Source organism: Poecilia mexicana, unplaced genomic scaffold (assembly GCF_051168715.1).
Source record: "Poecilia mexicana isolate PSO_F unplaced genomic scaffold, ASM5116871v1 scaffold_20, whole genome shotgun sequence".
Taxonomy (NCBI): Eukaryota; Metazoa; Chordata; class Actinopteri; order Cyprinodontiformes; family Poeciliidae; genus Poecilia; species Poecilia mexicana.
In genome coordinates, this window is record NW_028263389.1 from 15,681,948 (window position 1) to 15,707,351 (window position 25,404).

Genomic DNA, 25,404 nt, shown 5'->3' on the forward strand with positions numbered 1-25,404 from the left:
AAATCCCCTAATTAACATGGTAATCATCCAATTGAGGTTCCTCTTGAAACTTGGACACGTCCAAACATACCTTCATGTTCTGCGATTTACTGTTGGCCCTTTAGGTAACTAATAAAAATATAATTTACATATTTGCTAAAACTGTCTATGTCCTGACAGCATAATACAAGACTAGATAATAAAAAAATCAAGCTCCTCCCTGTGGTCCTACTGCCATCTGCAGAAATGCATCGCTCATGGTTAGAAACAACCAATCCGAGCCAGGAGGAGGGACTAAGCGCTGTCAATCATGCTTGTATATGCACTGCACACACCCTCCCCCGTACAGCACATACAATCTCAAGATTGCTTGTTTGCAGCAGCTGTGCTAACGACAGAGAAACAGCTTAATAGAGAAGCTGTTTATGCACCAACATCAGTGGCTATGCTACCTAGCATGGCATATCTACAAAGCAGGCTCCGCTGTGTGGGAGGAGCTGCAGCAGAGAACAAGGGGGCTAATTATACTCAATACATACTTAGGTACTCCTTTTTATTTTGTTGTTACTTACATACATTTTTTTCTTACTTTTTAGCCAATTAAATATTAGTCATGCTGCTAAAGAAATATGCATCGGAAAGAATCCTGCTATTTTAACTGGCCGAGCTGCTGTCTGTACATATATTTAGACATCACTGTGGTGTTTCCCTCGGCAAAATATAAGAGCTTTCTCACACTGCACATGTTGCAAAAGGAAGATTGGAAGAGGAGGTTTGTGGGCAGAAATCTTGGATGCTTTGACAAAAACATGGCCACCTAATAATGAGGATTTTTTTATTTCTTTTTCAGTATTACAGTATATTTTATCGTTATTAGTGAATTTTTACTTCCTGAAACAAAATATGATGCTGCATTCCTCCATCCTGATTGAAAGCTTGTTAATGCATCTCTTTTAACGGCAACGTCCTTATTGGTGGAGATATAAACCTCCTCATCGCTCTGCTTTGAATCTTTGGAAGGGCAAAAACCGAGACGAGATCAGTAGTAACTTTCTGTTAAATATTGATTTTAAATAAAGCTAGGCTTTTAAAAAAAATAATTTATTTTCTCAAGTTAATGCCCAGCTCCTTCTACTCTCATCGACATTGATTACCTTTAAATGACTGGAGTACAGCTCTCACTCACAACTCAATCAGAAGGTCACTCAGCTAGAGCGAGGCGGGATTAAAAAGCAATAACTCCTCAAACCTAATGACCATATATTGCAATTTTCCTTCAAACATATATGACCCATAGGAGGGTATTGAACAGACTGTTGAAAGAAAGAAAGAAAGAAAGAAAGAAAGAAAGAAAGAAAGAAAGAAAGAAAGAAACAAAGAAAGAAACAAAGAAAGAAACAAAGAAAGAAATTGGTTCTAAAATTTTTTTGGACCTAATTTTTATATTGTCCTTGTTACTGGTGACAAGTCCAGAGGACTGCTGGAGATAGGCACCAGATGTCCTTCTGCTTTACATAATGATAGTAATGTTTTCTATTTTTTACTTTTATTTCCTTCTACCTACACTTTTTCAGTCAACACCTTCCGTTCTTGGCATTGAGACGTTTCTAAATATTGTTTCTGCTGTAATTGTTTTTGTTTTGTTTTCTGTGCATCTTTGATTTGTGGAAAGAAGCGACAAACTTGTCTGAAAATTAAGTAAAAATTGTAATCTCTTCAGTTTCCTCCTCCTTCAGCCGCCTTCACCGCTTCAGCTGAGACTTTTCAGTTTTTGGTAAACTCTGAAATTAAACCACAAGTTCTAATATTCTTCTTGCACAAATAAACAGCTGGGTTGTGGTTATAAAGGCCTGAGCTATCAACTCCCTAATGGTATTAAATATTAACTGCCTGCTTGCCTGAAATCCAAAAGGCAAAATATTAGATTTTGTTGCACAGTGTTGTTAAAATCAAATCTCTTTTAGATGGAGAAATATATGCAACACACTGGAGAACTATAGATCTAGATTAGTGTAATTTAGAGTAGACTACCTCACAAAAACGTTCATGCACCTTCAACCTTTTCATATTTAGATCTAAGTGAATTTAAATCCAGAAATTTTAATCTCATTGGGATTTTATTTCATGAATCAACACAAAGTGTGAAAGAAATTGTAGACGGTGTTACTTTTTTTTTTTTTTAATAAAATCTGAAAAGTGTGATGTGCATTTGCATACAGCCAATGTTTTGTAGAGTCACCCTTTGTTGGAGTTACAGCTGCAGGTCTTTTACGGTCTTTCTCTGCCATTTTTACAAGTGCAGAGGCTGAAATGTTTTATGAAAACAATGCTTTTCTTTACTAAACATTTTATACTCAGTCAGATTAGAGAGAGAGAGCATCTGTGAACATCAGTGCTTAAATCTGGCCTCAGGTTCATCATGGGATTTATGTCTGGTCTTTGACTGACCCATTCAACCAACGTTTAGGTCAAAGCCTAAACGACCAATAAAACACAGGCACAAACTTGTTACAATGGATCTAAAAGCACAAAAGTATTCCTATGATGTAATTACACAGGAATTGTAAAACAACACAAACATCATTAACCACCTATATAATGTTTTATGTACTCTAAAAAACATTACTATCATTTTGGTTCCTAGTTTTATTTCTAAAAGGTATTTTTATGATGAATTGTAGCCCTTATTAGAGTCCTGTGCAATTTATTGATCTGAAGGATTTTATTTTATTTCAGTTCCCTGCTGAATAAAACCATCCTCACAGCATGACGCTGCCACCACCATGTTTCAGTGAGAGACGCTGTGTTCACGTAGTGAGATGGTACTAGTCAGTAAATATTGGAAAAAGCTTCTAATGACTGTTTCAGTGGAAAAGTTCAATGGTTGTGAATATTTTTCCAACCTGCTGCATGACAAACGCAAATTTCTATCTTCAGATGAATTAAAGCGACATTTTCCTGAAACAATCACATGACAATCTGAGTAAATAAAATCCAACACACTGATTCAACAACGGAGATTACTCACCTCCACATTTACTGAATACAAAAGATTAAAAAAAAAAAAATTAATCATCTGAAACGCATCAGATGATGAGAAAAGTCTTTTATCCTTCAGATAAAAACGTTACCTCTAGTTTTTACATCTTCAATTAAGAATAAAAGTCACATTTTTACACTGAATTTTAATTGTGATTAACAAAAACAACAATAGAGTAATTCAAAAACACAGTATTTCTAGGTGCATTTAAGTATTTAGACTGAATTTACTTACAGCAACTCAAAGCTGTCTCAACATAAGACCAGCACATCTTTTCAATGTCACCACCAACCTCTTCACCATTTTATTTCCTTAGAAATATAACGTTGATTTAAACAACAGAGAGGCATTTCCTTTGAAATCCTTTTTCTTTCTTTTTTTTTTAAGGTAAATAAAATGCTTTTTTTTTTACCCCTATTTAAATAGGCTTACATTCTGGGCCAGAGGTTTTAGAAAATGAAATGCGAGTTAGGATTGTGGCGTTGTTTATTGCTGTGATTTAAAGCGAGTGAGCTACCAGGGAGTAAACAAACCATGTCGTGTGTGTGTGGGATTACCACCCAGAGTCCTCCTGCTCCTTTTGTCACAAATGAAAAGAAATAAAGCCGGGGGTCGGTGCTTACGTGCTGCGATGTGGGCGCTCCCAGTGATGCAACAGGGCAGTTCAGTCGGCTTCAAAAGAAAACCATCACAGCTAGCTCAGCAGCAGGAGGGACCGTCTTCTCTTTTATCATTACGGTGGAAAATTAAAAGTTTACTCTGCAATTGCTGCATAAATCAACCAGCAATAATTACTTGAAGATGATTAAAGGGTCATTGGATTAGTTCAGCGCTAGACCTGGTTCATCTGGACCAAATCCAGGGGCATAAAGGTGAAATTAAGAGTTTTCAAACTATGAAAAATAAAGACTTATAGAGCTGTCACGGAGGGAAGGGGACATGGATCCGGTGTGAGTGTAACGGGGAAACCAGCAAGGGATAAATGAAAACCAGGAGCTTAATTACTGAGGCAGGGCTGGAAAATTGCAAAGAAACCAGAGTAGATGTAGTACAGCTGTGGGAGAAAGAAAGCAGGTAGATAGAGGGAGGGAGACTAATTAACACAAAAGAAATGGAACTAAAACTCATAAAGGACCAATAAAGCAGGGAGGGCAGTCTAAAACTGAGAAAGTAAATCAGTGGGAACAAAGAAGTTTCAACTTTTTGAGTCCTCAGAGGTGTGTGCAGGTTGTGTGTGGGTCTCTCCTTACCATCTGCTCCTGCGGGATGTGACAGGCGGTTGTGGTCTCCAGCTGCTCCTCATTAGGAAGCAATCAGGAGGTGCATAAAGGAGGAGCGGATTTCATCACTCACTCCATCATCAGGTCACTCAGTTCTCTCTGAGTTGTTGTTGATCTGTTTCTGTCATTTCCTGCTGATCTGAGATCAGGTCTGTGGCTTGTTGCCCTTTGCTATATGTTGAGCCTTCCTGTTATCTGCTGAAGTCTCATTCTCTCTCTCGCTCTCCCACCTGACTCACCATATTGTAGAAGACACGGTTTCCTTTCAAATAGTTTCTCACATCTCCATGCATCCTGCAGAACCCTCATTAAAACAGAAAATGGTTAATGCTGAGTCCGTTTCACTCAGTAGCAACACTGAAGATGGGTTGTTGGATAAGAACTTACCAGCCAAGCTGAGAATTGTTAGATTCTGGCCACCAGCTGATTTCTTAGTTAATCAGCTGGAACAAAATGGAACAAAAATGCCTTTTATTGCAGTTGTACAGGGTGCCTCAAAATTTGATGTGTAAATTTAAGGTTGTGGTCCCGCCCTCCTTTTGTCCTCTAAATCTGAGCTTTTGTTGTCTTATTTTCACTGATATTTCATAAAAATCGACTGATTGCTTCATCATATCACTTTCAGGCCTTGAAGAAGCAAATGAAACCCAAATCATGTCAATGATGTCCACACTGTTACAGGTCGAAGTTGTCCCAGGCAACTTCACAGATATTACGAGCTTGTTTAATCATTTTTTATTTACTTCTTGTTTTTATGGCGACATATAGTTAGCAGTTCCACAGCAGAGGAAATGAACGGTAATCTTTAGCTTGGTTTCCCCATAGAAGAGCCTGACGTTCCCCAAACTGTTTATCTCCAGAAATGAATCGGTAAAAATCCCTGACAATTTTGAAAATGTAAAACTTCAGGAGGAGAGAAGCTTGTTGTTCTCTTTTGATGCCTCAGAGCTGCAGAATATATCAGCAAGCCGTCATCTTCTCAGACCAATTATTTTTTTGCCGGAACATCCTCCATTTCTTCCAGCTTTCGTTTTATTTCCAAGGGCTCAGTAATTAGCTGGAGCAGTTGTTCGGGTTGACTCCCGCCTCAGATGAGGTGAGCCTTGAAACCGAGCAATAAAGGTTGAGGAACATTAAACCTTAACAGGGTTCCAGGCTGACAGATCCTCCCCAAAAACACTGAAACGTGTGGCTTTCATGACAAAGTTCTGGCCTGACTTCAAGAGAAGACGGAGAATTTGGGTTTTACCTTATCACTTCGGTTTTGAAAGTTGAAAGAGAGATGCAGTCAGTTCACACGTAATACGGTATACTTTTTATTTGCGATGTTTTCTTTCTGTATAATTTGCCCTCAGACACACTGTGGACACAGTTGCGTAGTTGAAGGGAATGAGGCTTGAACATGAGTCCCATTCCTCCTTGTCACCCCATTACCTGCTCTATGTGCCTCCCGTTACTGCTTCTCTTGCTGGAAATATAGCCTGCTGCTGATTACAGATTGTACTGCGAGACTGGAGACTACCTGCCTTTTTAGTGTGAGAAAAAGAGCAACTAAAAAGGTACAAACACAGAATAAGTTCAGCTTTCAACACTGTTTTGTATCAACCACAAATTACATCTGGGTGTATTGTGTCGTATGGTGCATTCAGAAGTTTGGTGCCTTTGTTAATTATTCCACTGTCTTTCCAATTAGTCACAATGACTAAAATTTGATGTAAAAATATGACTTTTATTTTTCGTTTGAAAGGTTTCCTCGACCGTCATTAGCCAAATTAGCCTTTTCTCTGATGCAACAATCCTTCTGCACTCTGCTGGAAACTCGTGGAGTGGCGCCTCACTGTGCGGATCACTGAGCTGAGCCTCAGCTCTCAACATTCGCATCTATGACTGTCCAAAGCGGGCTGAGATATGATACATTTATTAGATTTTAACATTTCATTGGACCACAGGTGATAATCAGTTCAAAACCAGTTTTAATGCCTCGCCTTTGGAGGAAGAAAAATAATATACAGCACGGGTTTGTACAGAAGTATCTGGCAGTCCTGAGAAATTATTCAGTGTCCAGGAACATTGTGCAAAAAGTCAGGGAACATACATTTTTAATTCAGGTTCTGAATAAAAAATAACTGAGTAATGTTTCACTCCCCGGTGATATTCATCAACCTCCTGGCTGCAAAGAATGATATAATGAACTTTATTCCTTCTGCATCAAACTAAACGGCAGCTGCTCCCAAACTGTGTACGTTTATAAAGAGCGTAGGAGAAAACAAATGAATTTGCCCCTGAAGTGTTCATTTATCAAAATGAAAGCCGCAGCTGCCGGGTTCGGAGTTTCTTTCTGTCCTTCTGATCTTTTGATCTCTTTGAAATCCAGGCAGACAAAGATTTGGGTAATTCTAGAAATTACCACCAATTCACTCACAGAGTATTGCTTAGTGCGCAACTAAAATCAACTTAAGTTCATCAATCAAGAACAGATCAATCTGTTTTTTGTTTGCTTTTTTTATGCTGGGATCATTTATTGGAAAGCTAAAAAAAAATCTAAATGAGTTTTACTTTAATATGATGTTGATTCGGTAGCTTTCAGTGAAACGAGATGAATCAGTCAGAACTGCACTCATTAAATAACACTTAGAGATGACAGTTGCTCTATGTTCATTTCTTTCTTTTTCCTCTGTTTTTGTTTCTTTGTTTCTGTTTCTTTCTTCCTTTCAAAATTTTCTTTCTCTCTCTGTCTTATTTCCTTCCTCCTTCTAATACATCAATCTGTTTGGCTTCCTTTCTCCGTTTTCATTCATCCTGCAGTTTTTAAGTCTCAAATGATTGCGTGACGAAGTGCAGTGATTCTTAAATTTCCTTTATATTTTCCTACATTCTCTGTCTTGTTCTCAGATGTAAACAAACAATCGGCCTCTTTTTTTTTTTTTTTTTACTGTAAATGATTCACAGATCTCATTTAACTGTCAAAAACACCCATCCATTCTCTATATACCCACTCATCCTTGCATGGGATGCCTACATCCACCTGTCAACCAGGTTACAAGCAAAAACTTGCACCTAAGGGCAAATTAGTCAAACCAATCAACCCAACAGTGGAGGCTACTAGACTGTGAGAAACCAAATATGCACACAGAGAACATGCAAACTCCATGAAGAAGGCTGGGATTTGGATCCAGAGTCATATTTTTGCAAGGTACCAATTGTGCATTTCCAACAAAAGCAATGATCTATGATTCCATAAATCCTAGAGAATGTGAGTGTGACCAACTGTGGATCAGTGGGAAGAGTAGTTGTCTTGTAATTCAAAGGTTTTGGGTTTGATTCCAGCTTCCTCCTGCCTCCTTTTGATGTGTCCCTGTGCAAAACACTCAACCCCCAAGCCGCCCACCAATCTGTGTATCAGTGAGTGTGACTTTATGAATGTGCAACTCTACTGCCAAGTTCTTTGAGTAGATGGTATAACTAGAAATTATATAGAATTAAGTCAATATTTTTTTTTATATAATTTATTGCGCTAAACTGCTCATAACATCAGGATATTAAGAACTGGTCACTGGCTTACAGTTAACTCTGAGCTCTGAACTGGAGCTGGGAGCCGTAACTTCCTCCAGTTTCCACCAGTTACCTGGCAACAGCTCCGTGCCCTGAATTACTTGGTTTGCTCGTGTTCACAGGCAAATTGGAGTTTTTACACTTTGATTTCTGAACCGATGAAACAAATGAGGAATTATGTGTTAATAGGTGAGATTAAGAGCTACCTGCTTGGAGGCAGACAATGAAACAGCTTCTGGATGCAGGCTTGTTTCTGAGATGCTTCTGTCTTCTTGTTAAAGTCTCCAAGCAAAAATACAAGTCTATATGTTTACATGTTGGAAACTCGGGAAAACACAGATTTTTTTTTAATCCAGAGATTTATTTATTTTTTTATCAACATAGCTAAAACGCTTTCTTTTGACCTTTTTATAAACTCATTCAAAATTCAGTATCTGATCATTACGAGCGTAAATGTTCTTGTTTGTTAGTTTGACTTGAATTTTTGAAAATCAGCTTCAGTTTAAGAAAGTATTAAACAAAAAGATTGAAAGAAAGTCTGGTTCAGAACAAAATGAACTGTGATTTTGTCATTTCATTTTTCACTGCACACATCTTGCAATGAAAAATATTCACACATAGATAATGAACTCAGCTATGTGATAGACCAACACAAAGCAATTGTGAAGTGGAAGCACACCGATGCATCGTTTTCACAGTTTCTTATGAATATAAATATAAAAACTGCAGTGCGACTTTGGATTCAGCTTTCTGAGGCAGCAGTTGCAATTTTTCCTCATTACTCTTTACAAAATAACTCCATCTCTGTCCGATTGGACGGGACGCGTACTGTGATCAATAATTTTAAAGTCTTACCACAGATTCTCAATTCGGTTTAGATCTAGTCTTTGACTAGGCCATTCAAACACATAAAACATGGTTTCATCATACTTATGGTTTTTGTTGTCCTGGAAGTCTTCAAGTCTTGTGCAGCCTCTTTTTCTTGCCTCTTGTCCGTAAAGCCCATATTTATATAGGGCTTTTGTTTCCATTTCTTCCTGCTTTTGGATGAGGTGCTCCAAAAGAATTTCAAAAATGGGTTTTATTTTGGTGTATCAGAGTAAAATGGAGCTGAAAACAAATGCATTTTTATTTACAGTAAAAACGTTAATCCATGTCTCCCTTTCCTTGATCCACAAATTGTTTGGGGGGATTTTAATCACATAAAACACCTAAAGTCCAAGCTGTCCGCAGCGGCTAAAACTGACTGCTGGCTCAGCATCCAACCATGTTGTGTCTCAGAGATTCTCTCGCCCTCCTTTTTCTTTCAGCAACAGTCCAGCATGGGCAACTGAGCTTTTTCCATCCACAAACATATTTTATTAAAAAAAAAAAACAAACAAAAAAACGTTGGAACGACTGAAGTTCAGCCCTTCTGCTGCTCAGCGATAAACCCCGTTAATAAATTCACAGCGTTGAGCTCCGCTTTAAATCACGATCGAAAAAGATGAGTGAGAAACAATTACTTCTGAGGCAGAAAGTAATGACTTTAAATGAATCGAGCAGCGGACTTGAAAAATACGTAATATTTAGAGCACACATTTTCCGAGCTCAATCTGTGCGCGGAAGTGTCGCAGCAGACAGCCGAGCTGATGATTTACTCTGTGTGTGTGTGATTTTTTTTTTTTTTTTTTAAGGGCTGCAGGCTTTTAAACTGACACCGTGTTGAATTAGACAGTTAAACCTGGATTTGCCTGCTCGAATCTGTATGGAGAGATTAAAAGTCTCTCTCAGGGGCTGATATGTTCCAGCTGTAGATCACAGTAGCTGTTAGCTCACCAGAGAGCAGGGTCCATTAAAGAAGCAATCCCTCCGTAAGATTACTGCAGCTACAAGACGCATGATTTATTTAGTGTTTGAGGGGGGGGGGGGGAGGTCTCCATATTGAATTTGTTTTACAGCTGGATCACACATACAAGCGTGGGGAAGGAGACGGACACACCTCCTCTTCTGCAATCTCCATTGCTGCATTCGCAACTTTAGCTGAAGTAGATGATCACATTTTACAAGACGCAACCCCCCCCAATGAAACTCCAGCACACAAATCAGAAGTGCTCCCAAATTGATTAGCTTTTCTCCCGCGTGTGTCTGCAGACGATAGCGCACTTCTGCCTGCGCTGCTGCGGTGACATGTATAGATCTTGTTCTGGTCAGATTGTGCAGCGCCTCACTCGAGAGATGCCAGCTGCTGCATAAAAACAGCCCCCAGAAAAATAATTCAGCGCTTTTGAGTTGTGCCCGCAGTGTGAGGGAAAGCAGTGAGGGATGTGGCTGTAAAAGCAAAATTAGGCGGTCTATTTTTCTTCTGGGAATTTATAATCTGTGCGACTATAAGTTTTTTTTTTTTTACATAGACATAAATTGCCACTCAAACCCTTGTTCTGTCTGAATATTTCAAACTTTGGCTGGGCCTGCCAATGAATAAATTAAATCAAACAGCAGCACTGCAGTGGAGGCAACACTTTTAGTCATAAAAGTTCAAATGTTCTCATAGATATAATTCTTGCTGTGGAAATATTGAAGATGAAGGGTTTGATATCGAGAAGGTGAGCATCGCATCCACTGAAAATGTACAGTACCAAAGGCCTTGAGGCACCGGCCAGTATGAGGTTTTCATGGCTCGGATGACCATGACTTATGGATACCCAGGTAAAATGGTACAGCACAAAAAATTTACAAGAAAATTTATAACAAAATCTAATCAGTTTTACTTGAAAAACAAAGGCAGCAGTTTTGCTCAAAAGAAGCAAAAGTGCAACATATTATTTTAATTGTTATTTGCAGTATTTGTGTAAGTCGTCTGTTTGCAGCTGTGGAACGTAACCCAAAATTATTCATGGAAAACCACAGTTTACATAAAATGTTTGAAAGAAATTGCAATTTGGGAAGCTGAAAAAACATTGACCCAATGCTACTTTGCTGTCATTTGTACAGGAGCCAATCCAAGAGCGCTATTTAGTTTCCTTGGCAGTGATTGACTGAATCCTCAAGACAGGAGATGAGGAAGACTGTAGATTTTAGCTTCCCTGGTTGTGGTAAGAGATTTCCTCTGTGCATATTAATGTATATTAAAGTTTGAACTATTAAAACATGTAGTTAATAGTGTTTTAGAGGGAGTTTCTACTATTTGTAGATTTTAGCTATTTGTGGTTCCTAAACCCCATACATATCAGAAGTCTACTGTATAACCATAGGTTAAAAAAGAAAAACAAACATTCATCCCTTTAATCTTTCATGAATTTCATGCTCACAAGTATTTCAAAATCTGTCTTTCTTGAGGATTTATCTTGTAATCACTTGAAAAGAGTGGTCTTCTTTCAGCCAGCTGACCAGCAGGCTGAAGGATTGTGAGTGGACAGTAGCTGTGTTGCCACCAGAAAAAACACCTGTTGCCTTTGCACTTTCTGGGATGCCTGACTTCAGCCATGAGCAGGCATCTGCCTTGTCAAAAGATAGTAATTGTAGCTAAATTGATAAAATGAATATTTTTGCTAAGCTTTACTTTTGAGATCACAAACGGTTGCTTTTCTTTGAATTTAGAAAGGCAAAACAAAAAGACTGGTACTCTTAGACTGCTAATAAAAACCAAACAATTGAACTGTCTTAACAGTAAACACCTGTAGAAGAAGGTCCAAATGTCTTCTAAATTTGGAAAACAAACCACAACTCAGGGCTGGGTGGATGTAGGACCTTTTGGCAAAGGGACTGGAAATGATCCCAAACGGCACAGAGAAAAACTTACAGCTCAAGCAGCCTGGAAGCTGACCAATGCCCAGAGGCCCTGCATAAACATCTACTAGAATCTACTCAAAATGCAATATAAACACATACATGCATGATGAAAGGCACAAATACAACATGCAAAAATCTTGAACCTGTGATGAACTCATGAGTCATCTCAGTGTAAAAAGTCTCTGAAACCCAAGGAACGAACTAAGCACAACTCATGACAGACACCTTGCAAATAACCAGCTTTACACAGCCTTTGTTCCAACAGCTGGTTGCAAAGACACAATGCACTGTTGTTATGTTTTTTAGCTGAATCTTTGAAAAAAAATTAAAAATAAAGCAGCTGGTACCTACAAAAACAATTTCAGGTCCAACAAAATAAGAAAGGACTGTGAGCTGAAAGCCTGGCCAACTAAAGGAAGATGCATCCTTCAGGTCCGGTGTTGGATGGCTGGATTTATTTTTTCCTGTTTCTTAAAGGCACACTTACCAAATTAATCTGATGTAGATAATTTTTTATGTCTTACACTTTGTCTTTATTCCTTCACTGATCTATTATTTTTATTTATAAACATGCACTGCTCAATATTCCAACATGTGTGGGTGAAAGGACTGGAAAATTAGCGAAAGAACAGCAAAAATCTTTAACAAAAATGTGGAAGTTCCTATTAATAATGGCCACAGCAAAAGGCTTACTAGAAAGTTTGGCTCCTATGAGGCAATATTATGGTTGGGAAAACTTTTTTACAGTGAGCATAGATTAAATTACTAGCTGTAGTTGTTGTTCAACAGCTATAGTTAATATTCAGAGCAGCACTTTGTATTGAAATGTATGTAATGTATTTCTAAAGTTTATATATATATGGATTACCATTCAAATTAAATACTAATGCACAGCTTTTCAATTTAATCGCAGTTCCAGGGAGTTAATTTACTGCAAAACAGTTTTTAAAATGTTGCACATCCTGACTAAAAGATGGTAATGAGGTCAATTTATCTCTAAAATCAATGTTTCTCGGCTCCTCTCTGAATGCAGAGGAGTCTTGAAGATTATACAGAAAGCCACTCTGACTGATTTTATAAAACTGTTTCTGTTAGATCAAAGGTCTTAATACAATTTTAGGTTTACAATCAGATACATACATATATAAATATAAATATATATTTCTTAGAGTACTTTTTAATAAATGAGTCAACTCAATAACTCAAGTAAATACAGTATTAATATGTAAGATAGACATACATTACATAAAAAATCACAAAATAACACAATAATTGAATAAATAATTTCAGTATTTATATTATTTTTTTAAATACATAAAAATAAGCATGGAAACAAATATTAAATTAAAAAATTATATACAAATTTTATTTTTTTATTGTCATTGTTTTAATACAATGTAATTTATGCAATTTACACTGTAAGCATTGTAAATGTATAATTATTTTTTTTATTATTGTCATTGTTACTACTACTACTAATAACAATAATAATAATAATAATAATAATAATAATAATAATACAGGTTGTTCAGAGTCCCAGTAACAATTTAAGTATTTCAAGGTGAACTTTAATAATTAAAATGATAGATAAATAAACAAATACATAAACATTTTATGCAAAATTGCCTCTTTAGTGTCATGTTTAACAAATTAATTATCATGCAATTAAAACATTATTTACCTACCACTCTTATTATGTCTTTAATTTGTTTCTATATATATACAGCAACTATATATACATATATATATATATATATATATATATATATATATATATATATATATATATATATATATATATATATATATATATATATATATATATATATATATATATATATATATATATATATATATATATATATAGTAGAAGTTTTTGCCTTTGATATTCCAACGAGTTTGACTTCATTTTGTTTGGATGGAACCCTACTGCCCCCTGGCGGAGGCAAGGAGGTTCAGCCACACCAGGGGAGGCGGGGATGCAGATAGAGATGCTGGACGGAGGATTTTCCAGATGTTTGACAGAATTGAGCCTTGACACGCAAAATGTGTTGGTATTTGAGTATTTGAAGGAAATATTATCAGCTTGAGAGATTCAGAACCATATCGAGTTGCAAAAGCTGTCCTCCAATAAAAAAAAAAACAAAATCTATTATTTATTTGAAGCTATAACACATTTGCTTCTTTCCAGTTGAATTATAATCAGCATCTGTTGCTTGTATTTCCAGTAAGATTTCTGATCAGTGCTGGAGTCATGAGCGTTGATTTGTGTCATGAAGAAGTCTTGCAGGCTCTCAGTTTGTTCTCGTGGCTTCAACAGATCGTGTTGTGGCCGTGCCTGCATGCATGTGGTTGCAGAGAAATCTTTTTCACACTTGCAGGGAACGCATGCGCGGAGAGGAAACCAACTGGTTTGTGTCAAGTCGGAGGCAGACGGATGTGATCGAGCTGAAAATCACCTGTATTCTGGCATTCATGGTGACACAGTAAGTAATCGATTTATTGGATTGTTTTTCCCCCCTTCCATATAACATGATTGTTTAAGAAGATTATCGCATTTACGCTTCTTTTTTAAAACAAAAATAAAACGCGGATAATTGAGGAGCATCTTTTTCTGGATGTTCCAGCATCCATATAAATGTTCCTGAATTATTCATCATGACTTCTGTGTAATCGTCGCTAATTAAACCGATTTAGACCTTTTCAGGTTTTATTTTTCAGGGCTATTTGCCTAAAAGAGAAACACAGGGGGGAGGAAAGCAACATCTTATCAGCCCTTCTGATCAAATGATTTCATTGTATTTCTATAAATGGCCGCTCGCTTTGGGCTGAGAGCTATGCTTGTGTGTGCCATCACGCGTGCGTATCCTCCCGAGGATGCAACTGATGGATGCGATCTCTGCGGTCCAAGGAGTGACGCCGAGCCGCTGTCATAACCGCTCTCTGACAGAGAGGAGGGGAGCTGCTCCTCATGCTGGGATTCTTTCTGAATTTTTTTTTCTTACCTTTCAGCATAATCCAGTTTGCTTTGGATGCATCTGACATTAGTTTCCTTTATACTTTGCACTAAGATGTCTTAACAGAACCTAAAAAACTGCACAGAAAATGGCATTGAATGTCGAAATGCATTCTACAAAATGCATCTGCTGTAACAGGTGGAAACAAATATAAGTTATTCTCAGGAATATCATTGAAAAGGCAATTCAGTTAGAATGCAACTCATATGTTACTCAGTGCTGTATGCTTTTTAATGTCAGACCATTTAACTAATTTACTGTTAGCTTTAAAAAAGACAGATGAAGAATATGAGATAAAGAAGCTTCTGGGCTTAACCATATTTTTTAGAGGACTGTTGTGCCAAATTTCACACCCAAGACTAAAGAGATCTTACAAAAAACGGGGAACCTATTCCAGAAGTTGCTAACCTACCAAAATTACTCCAAGAGCCGACCAATGACTTGTCCCAGGAGTCACAAACGAACCATTTAAAGCACCCCAGAGTTTAGTTGCCTCTGGTAAGGTCAGTGTTCCCGATTCACGGCTGAACAAAGTCTGAAAAGAAAATACTCAAATGCCCATAGCCAACTGGATGATCTTCAAGATTTTAGGGAAACATAATATGAACGGAGGAAACAAAAAATGAACTTTTAGGAAAACATGGATCCGGATAAATCTGATAAAAACTAGCACAGCATTTCAGAAAAAGACCATCATGTCTACAGTCAAACATCTTGGTGGCGGTACCATGAGGGTCAGGAGCTGCACGTAGTCAACAGAACCATGAATTTGACTCTAGAAGAAAGTTCTGAAGAAGAATGTCCGGCCCCTTAGTTCATGAGAACTACAATTCAAAGCACATCAGTGAGTCCACCCTGAATTCAAAATGCAAAAAGAAGAAACACGAGCAGGAGACAAAAATAAACTAGACGAATCTCAAACAAGCTGTTCCATCAACTGGTCTAAAGTTTACGATCATAACCTCACAAAGCAAAAAAAAAAAAAAGTGTCAGAAAAGGACTTAGTAAGTAGCCCAACTGTTCATGTTGATCACTTCAAACATCTTCTTAAAGATGCTTGATCTGACTGTTTCCGTTACGCTGATGTGAAATGTTGGAAGATGCCTTCAAGAAGGGCATCCATGGCCTGGAACTGCGTAGACTTCTAGTATCGTCCAACCTGAATGTTTCCAATGTAGATCAACTAAACATGCAGGATAGTTCTCTTATAAGAAGCTCTAGATAGTGAACTGCCTAGGGACGAAAAATAAGACCTTTTTTTTTTTTTTTACTTTTTTGTCTGAATCCACTTAAAATCTTTTCAGAAATTTAACCAGAACCTTGTCAGCAAAAGGCCTTGATGTGCAGCAATCCTGTCATTTTCAAAAACAAGAATGAGTTTTTCCTTTGCCAGGAGTCAGGAGTGTGAATGGCTAATAGAAATTGCCATGAATTCCGGATCTTAGAGCAAATTTTGCAGATGGATGGAGGGATTGATTTGCCTCTTTACCCAATCTAATGTGATCCTATTACCATTTTAATGCTCTCTTCTCATTGTCACCTTATTCCTGTCAGAGCTGCTCTTCATGCTTTTACTCCAGCGAAAGCTCCAACCTCCCTCTAACTCTGTGGTGCTCCTCTGCTTGCAGTCCATGGGCTCAGAGAGGGCGGAGATGCGCAAGAGACAGATGCAGGTTCATCAGGAAGCAGCTGCCAGTGTCCTCCAAGCGCGCCACAAAATGGGAAACACCCCCACCAACGCCTCAAACGCCTGCTGCTTCTGCTGGTGCTGCTGCTGTAGCTGCTCCTGGTAACAGACACACAGCACCGTTGGGGACATCTAGCAACCGGTGCTAAATATGATTATAGTTAATGTTCTTTGTTCAGACTAACGTTGGAAACTATTTTTGGGTACTAGTTTTATTGCAATTGGATTGCCTTGCAGATGAATGTACCGGTAACTACATTATTCAGACTTTTAGGAATTACCAACATGAAGTAGCGTAGGACTGTGGAATGGAAGAGAAATTATACTTGGGTTTTAAAACTTTTGGAGATAAAAAGCTGACAGTGTTTTGCATACGAGTTCAGCTTCAGATAAAACCCTGAGTTTCATCTGAAGAAACATAACCCCGCAGCATGACACCTCCACCGCCATGCTCCATGTGGGCATGGTGTTCCTTTCTTTACAAAAGTTCCAGTCTTGCTCCTTCAGACCATAAAACATTCTCCAGCAAAGTTTGGGGAGATGCTAGCCAGGACCAGATGGTTTCTTTAGTAGGAAAGAGTTCCATCTTTCACTCTACTTCTTAGGGTTGAAAGATCGTACTCAACCCCACCCTTCCTCCCAGAACAACAGGACCACAGTGGTCACACGCAGAGCCGTCTCCGGGGACTTAACCTGTTTTGCCAGTTATCCCTGGCTGACTTGAGCTTCCTCTGGGAGCAGCCACTCTAATGCACTCCACAGGAGATGAGTAATTCATTTAATCTCTACTTGTATATGAATTTGGTTTTAATCATTGCGCAGCAGCCACATTCCCACTTGGGATGGCACGCAGGGGGACTCTCACCTGAACCAATTACTCCGGGGCCAGCTGCTGCAGCAGAGGCGGCGAATTGCTTTTAATTACGCACAGGTGAGACCCACGGGGGCAACAAGGTAGTTGACACATTTTATCATTGACGCAGGTGGACCCAGCGGATCGGCGTGAACCTGCCATACGTGCCGAGTCAATTTGAAAGAGGAACAAACATCAGTTTGTCTAGCAGGTCCAGATAAATATCTGACTGCGTAAATGTTTTTGAGATGCTTGCTTTCACTTTGCATCAGGGGAGTCGGACCGTCTAGTTACATTCAGAGTGGTCTTGACCTGTCGTTCAGAAGAATCAAAACTTATTGGCCAAGACTGTGTGCACAATGGAGGAATTTGACTTTGGCTTCAAGAGCTGACTTAATAAAGTAATGGATAAAAGAAATAATATATAAATGTATTCAAAGCCAATTTTCATATAGAAAGAAAGAATTAAAGGAAGAAAAAGAGAGAGAAGGATAGAATGGAGGGAAAAGAAGAATAGATGTGGGAGTGCAAAGATGCTTATTTTGGTTCACAGCAGTGGCTGACTTCTCTGGCTGTACAGTGTTCATTGTGTTCATCACAGAGAGACAATCTGGGGGAAGAAACTGTCTCTGTGGCTACTTATTTTTCCAAATACAGCCCTGAAACCCTGACATCAAGATAAAGATTCAAACTGCTTGTGTCCAGGATGTGTGGGTTCTGTAACCATCCTTCTCCTGACTCTGTTCCTGTAGTGTAATGCAAGTGCTAGGTGGAGTTCTGGACTGAAAATAAGTGAAATAGCAGCCAAAGTCCAAAGATGGGACTTTATAAGACAAACCGGCACAAAGCGGGTAACTGTGAAGTGGAAGGAAAATAGAATGCGGTCTTCAAAATTTGTTCTTTGCAAGATAGCTCAAGTTTGGTCTGACTTAATGGAGAGCAACCCTAATCCTATCAACCACATATCATTGATCAATTTTAGGTTTATGGGTCAAATGTGAAAGAAAATTGATGGAGCTAAAGGTTTATAAATACTTTAGTAAGGTCACTGTAACGTCTGTCTGCTACGAAGCAGTATCTTGGGAAATTACTCAAGATGTTGGTCAACATTCCCGGTTTTACAAACAAAAAGATGGAATTGAATATCCCTACTGCTCAGACATAATGCCTCCTCTCAATCTTTTCAGTTTGACTGTTAGAGGTGATGAAGAAACCATACCGAGGTCAACGTTTGAGCAGCAGCCAGAAGGGAACTCCAATTGTGAAGAAAGGCAAGTCCCACTTCAACTCCTCTAAAAACGACTTTTAAGGAAACCAAACTGTCTTTGCAAAAACGAATTCTTCACTCATCCATCAGCCCGAAACCCACTGTGGACGAAGCTCGCTCCTGGGCAGTGTCGTTCGAGAAGCTGATGAAAAGTGCAGCTGGGCGAAGCTGCTTCAGGCAGTTCCTGAGGACGGAGTTCAGCGAAGAGAACATGATGTTCTGGCTCGCTTGCGAGGATCTGAAGAAAGAGACGAATAAGACGGTGGTGGAGGAGAAAGTCCGCCAAATATACGAGGACTTCATCTCCATTCTGTCCCCGAAAGAGGTGAGACAAAAATTCAAAGAGGAGGTTTAATCCTGTTAAATTTAGCGGCACATTTATCAGGAAATAGAGGACAAAAAGAATCATCTAAAAAGGGAATAATGTAGTTATTTGATTTGGTTGTACCCTCTGCCTTGCTGTTTTAATTGTAATATACATTAAAGTTTGAAGGATTTCCTCCAACTGAACATCTGTTCTTGAACATTTTACATCGGAGCATGATGTGTTGCTTTTTGAGATCTTTTACTTTATTCTGTTCAATTTCCGTAATTCCCTCATTTTGCAGGCGAATGAGTAATCAGGGATGGTTGTGGTTGGTGAAGTCGAACAAAGCAACGTAGTTTAGAAAGTCTTTTTACCCTAAAAGCTTTTCGACTTCCCTTATACGTCGTTTATACTCAACGTCTCACCGTTTCCTTGAACCTACAGGTCAGCTTGGACTCCCGAGTCCGAGAGGTGATAAATCGCAACATGCTGGAGCCGACCTCGTGCACGTTCGACGACGCTCAGCAGCAGATCTACACGCTGATGCAGAGAGACTCGTACCCTCGCTACATAAACTCGCCCGCGTACACGGATCTGCTGAACAGCTTGGAGGAGCCTCCCCCCGAGCCATAAACTCTCTCCACTGCCACACCGTTAGCTTTTCAGCGCATGCATACTCCCCCCCCCAAAAAAAACACACACATACTCAAACAAAAGGAGGAGCTTTTGTGTAAAAAGTCAGAGACCTGCTATTTAGAGAAAGACAGACAGGAAAATGAACCCAGCTGAAAGCCAGTCTTTATCCAGCTGGTAACTGCTGTTTATTTCCGCATGATTAGTGGATTTCCAAATCCTTCAGAGCAACCGAGAACAAAAGCTAGGTTCGGCATCTGTTACTGTATTTGTTCAGAAAACATATCTATATTTTTATACATATATAAATATATATAAATATGTTCCCTAGCGCTTGACATTGCACTTTTCTACCTTATTTAAAGCGGGAAAGCATGTATCTGTGAGCACTGCATTTGTATTTAGGTATATTGTGAGCCTTAATGCATATTCAGTTCTTGTAGAAACTTGTAGGTTTTATTTAAATGTACCTTAGGAAGAAAGGAAAGTGCCTTGGATCAACATCTTCTACACAAGCACCTTTTAGTCCGACGTGAACGGTGCGACAACTTCACATGTTGGTGCTTTCAGCTCTTCTCAAAGACACACATGTGTATATACATATATATATATATATATATATATATATATATACATATGAAAGGTTTTTACAACTCGACGAGCTGATCCCCGTAGATCGATCTCGTCTGTGTGTTTCAATACTGTGATATTAGTCATATATTTAATTTCAACAGAACAGGGAAAAATATGCTGAATACATGACCATGAACACTGATATATTTATGTATGATTTAAAGATAAAAAAAGGGAATTTGTGTGAAATAGCTATTTGAATTCTCACGAATTAAATAAAGCACAATCATATGTTCTTGCTCTCATTTGATACGAGCATTAATTAAATGTTTTGTGAATTCTTTATTGGGTTACCTCAGTGACCCATTTACACCCCTTAACCAGCTAGATATATAGAAACTTGTATGAATGCATTATGTGCATTAGTATGGTTAATATGGGGCTTTTAATTATTTATTTTGATGGAGGGTTTTTTTTTCTCAAAATTTAAATGCACCCCCTCTACTTTTTGGTTATAATTCTGCTGGATATTTGACCACTCTCCTCGGCAGAATCAGTCGATTTGATTTAAATTAGCATGTTTACTGCGTGAGGTTCAGTTATTTTAGCGTTGAGGTTTGGCTAGGCTAGTTAGCCTATTTGATTTGATAAAAAAATAAAAAAATAACAGTCTGGATCTGTGTTTGGACTGATTATCCTTCTGAACCACCAAACTGACCACCACAGCATTAGAGTTGGCTTTAAATGCAATAATATGGTAATGGAGTATTTTACTGTTTGTTGACAACTAGACCAATTAGTAGCTGAACTTCGAAAACTCAGCATGGACTTTCCTAAGATAAATATGGTTCTTAAAGCACAGTCTGTGATTAACAAATGCAAATCTAGGTTAAAACATAACGAGAATGTGGAAGCCAAAAAAAAGTAGCACTGAAATGGCCCCTTTTTTATTCCGTAATGTGTGCATATTTGTCTGTCAGTTCGTAGACATCAACTCCAAAAACAGCAATAAAGTAGTGCGGCAAATCAAAAGTAACCAGCATGATCTGGAAGCAAAATAATGTAAATTCATAGGTTTTTTTTTTTTTTATCTTGAGAAAAAGGAAAATGCAAGTTCTGTTTTTGATACCTATCCGGACTGGGCTGGAACCCTCCTGCAATTTACTTTCAGTAGGATTCAAAAATACTCCCTCTCTGTCAAGAAAAATGCAACATATTTTTGCTATTTGCTGCAGTCTTGAGAACAGAAAAGAAATAAAATTGGAAGGAAAATCTGTACCATCCAGAAAATGCCTGATCGCTGCATCTCTACAAAACGGCAATTTTGCTAAAGAAACTCCTGTAGCCAAAGGGACATGTCGCTCATAAATACACTTATTTGAATTACAAAAGCTTCTTTCTTTTTTACAACAGACCATTTATTGTGAGAGTGTCAGTATTAAACTTAAAAGTTTAGCCCTAGTCATTATAATACATACAGTTCCTGCAAAAATGGCTCGTCTCAGTGGCAACATGCTTTGCGATCAAGCAGCTAACGCTCCTCTACAGCAACACTGAGCGGAGCTGCAGCATTGTCTCAGTCAGGCTGTTCTGCAGGCTAACAGGAAACCCCCGGTCTCTCTGGGTCTATGGAGCAGCAGCACACATTTACTGTCAGGTACAGTTCATGGTCGTCAAGTCCACCAAATCTCAGAGGAGTCGAGACCAGAGGACTCGGACAGCACTGAGTCAGCGAGTGGGGCCACTCACTCGTCGCTGAGGGCGGGAAGCTGCTTCTCTATGAACCGCTTGATGTCGATCATTTCCTGCAGGGGAACGAAAAGACGCAGACTGTAACGCCAACTGGACGAGAGCTGCTGCTGCTTCTCAGAGAGGACTGCCTGCAGACTGACCTCTGGACAGGCACTGTGAGGTAGACCGCGGTACGATTTAAAGGTGACGTTGGCCGGGTTGATGAGGCTTTTCATCTTCTCCGCCGTCTGGGCGCCGAACACAAACGGGACGAGGGGATCGGAATCCCCGTGGCACTGGAGGACATGCATGTCCTTGTTAGGACTGTTGGCAGCCGCCTGAGAATAGAAGAGATTAGGATTGTTTTTATGATCCGATTATGACAGATTATGAGCAGGAAGGGAATATCCCTGCAGCATAGTTTCATTAAAGGGAAGGTTCAGGAAAAAAAAAAAAAAGTGGCAGCTTCCATGCTCATTTTTAAGAAAATTATTATCTGTCACAATCATGTTCTGCTTGTTGTGCCTGCTACGCTCACCCTTACTGACTTCTGATGCTGCATTCAAATGAAAGTGTAAATGTAGAGGTGCTGTTGGTTTTCTACCTGGGGGAAGGATTTACGGAGGGGAAGCCAACAGCTCAGCGCGACCACACCGGCAAGCTTCTGCTGAGACGTCAGAGCCGTGTACAGAGACAAGGCTCCACCCTGAGAAAAACGAACCCCCGCCCCACCCAAAAAAAAAAAAAAAATCAGTCATCTCTATTTCATTAAATTCATATAAATAATGCAATGGGTAAAAAGTCTGGCAATACAAACATATTCCCATACTTTTCCTAGTGCATGTACTCTTTTTAATCATTAAAGTAATTTGTTTCACCAGGAACAGACAAAGACCACCTGGTAGTTGCTGAAATTAGTTTTGAGCTTCTGCTAGAAACACTATGAAAACAAAAATCTGCGACTGTGCAAGCTTCCACAAATAATCTGGAGTTGTGTTCCGCAGAAAAATCTGTGAATACTGAACCACAAAAATCGATGGGGTGCAGTTATTGTTGATCTCTACAGTTGTGGAAAACCAGGAGCCTAAATAACAATAACACATTTTCTAAAAAAATGAAACGCCTACCTGCGAAAATCCACCCAGGAGAATTCTGTGTGAAGGTATCCCATTCTTCACTTCTTGATCTATCATAGCTTTAACTGCACAATGAAATGGGAAGAAAAAAAACAACAACTTTATTATTAGAAGACATGGGAGTAAAGGAAGTTTTTTAACTATTATTTAAACTTACCGTTTTCAGAGGCTCTCTTGATACCAGCCTCGTCTTCTTCGGCCTCTGGACTCAACCCGTAGATATCAAACCTATAAATAGTGGATTAAGCATCAAAATCGCTGTGAAGTACGGATACACGGATATTAAAATGTGTTGCATCACTGTCACATGAACTAGCAAATACCACCCGGGCAATCCCCTTCCAACCAGCAACTAGATGGAAATAAACACTGGTTACTTATATTAGCCCAGTTTTACTAATGCAATCTTTTTTCTTTACAGTGAACACACCACATCTAATGAGTACAAGATGTGACTCCTAAGTATGGATGTTGTTTGTGAAGAAAGAAACCTAGAAAGCTACGAAGAAGCACATTTCATGCTTATACATGAAATATGTTTATGCATGAAATATGAAGAAGCACAAAAGGCTTTAACAGCTTCTAGGAAAAATCTACAAAGAGAATGCAGTTTTAATAAAGCTAATACTTCAAATTATTAATACAATTAAATTAGAGTTTTATACTTACTTTGCAAAACTGTGTGACAATTGCTACTTTTCCCCCACAAAAGTTGTCACCACATCCGGTCCTGGTATAATCCATTCTCTCAAATACACAGTTATTTTTTATTTAATCTTGTAAACAAAAAGTCTTCTGTTGGAAATTTTACACATCAACATTTTTAGGAGTGCAAAGATTTTTTTAAGTGAGCAATAATTCAGGTTTTGAAAGGAGTGAATAAATTTGTTTTAATACTACTTAGTCGAATTTATGAATAGCAACCTGATCTGGATCAACATTGCAAAATTTTTGTCAATTTGTAGATTTTCATTGATTCTTTTGAAAGTTATTCACATATAATTGCTCCAATTTTCCATTTAAAGATTATGGTGAAGACAAAAATAACAGATGGAAGTGAAGTATTTCACTGTCATCTATAATTCTAAAAAGCAAACTAAGTCAGAAATTTTAAAAAAAAAAAGTTGACAATCAGCGATCAAAAATTTGCCCAATTTTAAATTGGTGCACCTCCTAAAATGTGCCCCTGGAAACTCAATCTGCACTTTTCATACCATTAAACAAAAACAAACATTAACATTCTGGAACTCTGAATCTCTTCAAAAATAAATACATAATAAGTAAAATCAATCTTAGGTCTCACCATGAAGGCATGGACATCCTCATGTTCAGAGAAACAGGCATTGTAGGACTGCAGGTTCAGACATGTTTGCAAGGATTAATGCGAGTTGCAGTGCAAGTGAAGGTACTGAATATATTAAAGGCATAATTTATTCTACAAACACACCAGGAGCACTTACGCATGCGGACAGATGTATTTCACATGAGGTATTCTAATGCCTTCAAATGCCTCTGCCCATCCATGTCTGTCAAATTTGAAACAATAACAAACAAATCAAGCAGAAGCACTGTTAGCTTATCTTTAACACAAATTATTCTGAATCTGATTTTAAAAAAACCAGGAAGACTTACCCAGTATCACCAAGGCCATGCAGAAAAATGACCTATAAATCAGAACATGCACGTCTGTAAACATGAGGTAGAGACTGGCAGCTGTCAAATTTTGAGCAGCTTCTGTTCTTTAACTCTTTAAAGGCAGCAACTGAGGATTTGACCGACTTTAAATAGAAAGTTTGCTCTCTGACACGACTCTATTACTCACCGCCGCAGTGGCTTTACGGGCAGCAGGCACGATGGCAGGTAAAGGCGCTGACATGTTGTTACCGCACATACAGCGCTGAGGGAGCCACAATTTAGCTGATCTCGGCTAAACACTGACACTAAGCAGGAGTTTAGGCGATAATACACACAGTAGCTGAGGAGAATATTCTATCTGAGGAAAAAGGTGAAAGGTACCCAGCCTCTTTTTGCCAACAGAAACCCTGAATTTTCTTTTCTGGAAGTTGAATTCCTTGAGAAGACAAACGGTCGGCTGGCTCTCCAGAAGCTACTAGGACGCTGTTTTCCAACTGACTGGGCTGTTTTAGTCCCGCCCCCGAAGCTACGTGATTGGTTGTTTGCTGATCCTCTTTAGCTATGCAAGTTTTTCATTGGTTCTGGTCAAAGCGAGTTAAGTCCTCTGCTGAATAAACACCAACTAAACCTACAAAATAATGGCACTGAATATATTTGATGGACATATACTACTCCATCTACCACTACTACTATTGTCACTACTTCTAATAATAATAATAATAATAATAATAATAATAATAATAATAATAATAATAATAATAATAATAATAATAATAATGTTGATATTTATTGTTTTTTTATTATTATTATTATTATTATTATTATTATTATTATTATTATTATTATTATTATTATTATTATTATTATGTTTACATCATGTTTTATGTTTACATGATGAAAACATAAAACAAACAAAAACTATTACGTTACATTGGCATAATAA

The 25,404-nt window shown here is 38.3% G+C and overlaps 2 protein-coding genes across 3 annotated transcripts; one reads left to right on the plus strand and one right to left on the minus strand.

Annotated features, from left to right (window-relative positions):
• Positions 1–13,463: 13,463 nt before the first annotated feature.
• LOC106916081 (regulator of G protein signaling 20) lies at positions 13,464–20,264 on the plus strand. The gene is made up of 5 exons (XM_014984115.2): positions 13,464–14,108; positions 16,268–16,428; positions 18,367–18,450; positions 18,537–18,771; positions 19,198–20,264. Exons 1-5 carry the CDS (start codon positions 13,896–13,898, stop codon positions 19,384–19,386), a joined length of 882 nt encoding a protein of 293 aa, XP_014839601.2. The 5' UTR covers positions 13,464–13,895; the 3' UTR covers positions 19,387–20,264.
• Positions 20,265–21,352: 1,088 nt separating this feature from the next.
• On the minus strand, positions 21,353–24,965 carry lypla1 (lysophospholipase 1). 2 transcript variants are annotated; one of them, XM_014984116.2, is made up of 10 exons: positions 24,649–24,965; positions 24,459–24,490; positions 24,287–24,352; positions 24,130–24,177; positions 22,984–23,054; positions 22,818–22,891; positions 22,295–22,396; positions 21,852–22,028; positions 21,709–21,764; positions 21,353–21,585 (listed from the first exon to the last, which is right to left on the minus strand). In XM_014984116.2, exons 1-10 carry the CDS (start codon positions 24,715–24,717, stop codon positions 21,540–21,542), a joined length of 741 nt encoding a protein of 246 aa, XP_014839602.1. In that variant the 5' UTR covers positions 24,718–24,965; the 3' UTR covers positions 21,353–21,539. The 2 variants fall into 2 exon arrangements, with proteins under 2 accessions (XP_014839602.1, XP_087857486.1); XM_088001360.1 differs by having other exon boundaries at positions 21,353–21,764; positions 24,649–24,963.
• Positions 24,966–25,404: the final 439 nt, after the last annotated feature.

What these genes read in the sequence shown, in the direction of transcription:
- LOC106916081 (XM_014984115.2), top strand. Translation starts at nt 13,896, where the DNA reads ATGAAGAAGTCTTGCAGGCTCTCAGTTTGTTCTCGTGGCTTCAACAGA. An exon ending in CTGGCATTCATGGTGACACA is followed by an intron (nt 14,109 to 16,267) that starts GTAAGTAATCGA and finishes CTCTGCTTGCAG; the next exon opens with TCCATGGGCTCAGAGAGGGC. An exon ending in TGCTGCTGTAGCTGCTCCTG is followed by an intron (nt 16,429 to 18,366) that starts GTAACAGACACA and finishes CAATCTTTTCAG; the next exon opens with TTTGACTGTTAGAGGTGATG.
- lypla1 (XM_014984116.2), bottom strand. Translation starts at nt 24,717, where the DNA reads ATGTGCGGTAACAACATGTCAGCGCCTTTACCTGCCATCGTGCCTGCT. An exon ending in AAATACATCTGTCCGCATGC is followed by an intron (nt 24,178 to 24,286) that starts GTAAGTGCTCCT and finishes CTGAACCTGCAG; the next exon opens with TCCTACAATGCCTGTTTCTC. An exon ending in CAAGAGAGCCTCTGAAAACG is followed by an intron (nt 22,892 to 22,983) that starts GTAAGTTTAAAT and finishes TTCATTGTGCAG; the next exon opens with TTAAAGCTATGATAGATCAA.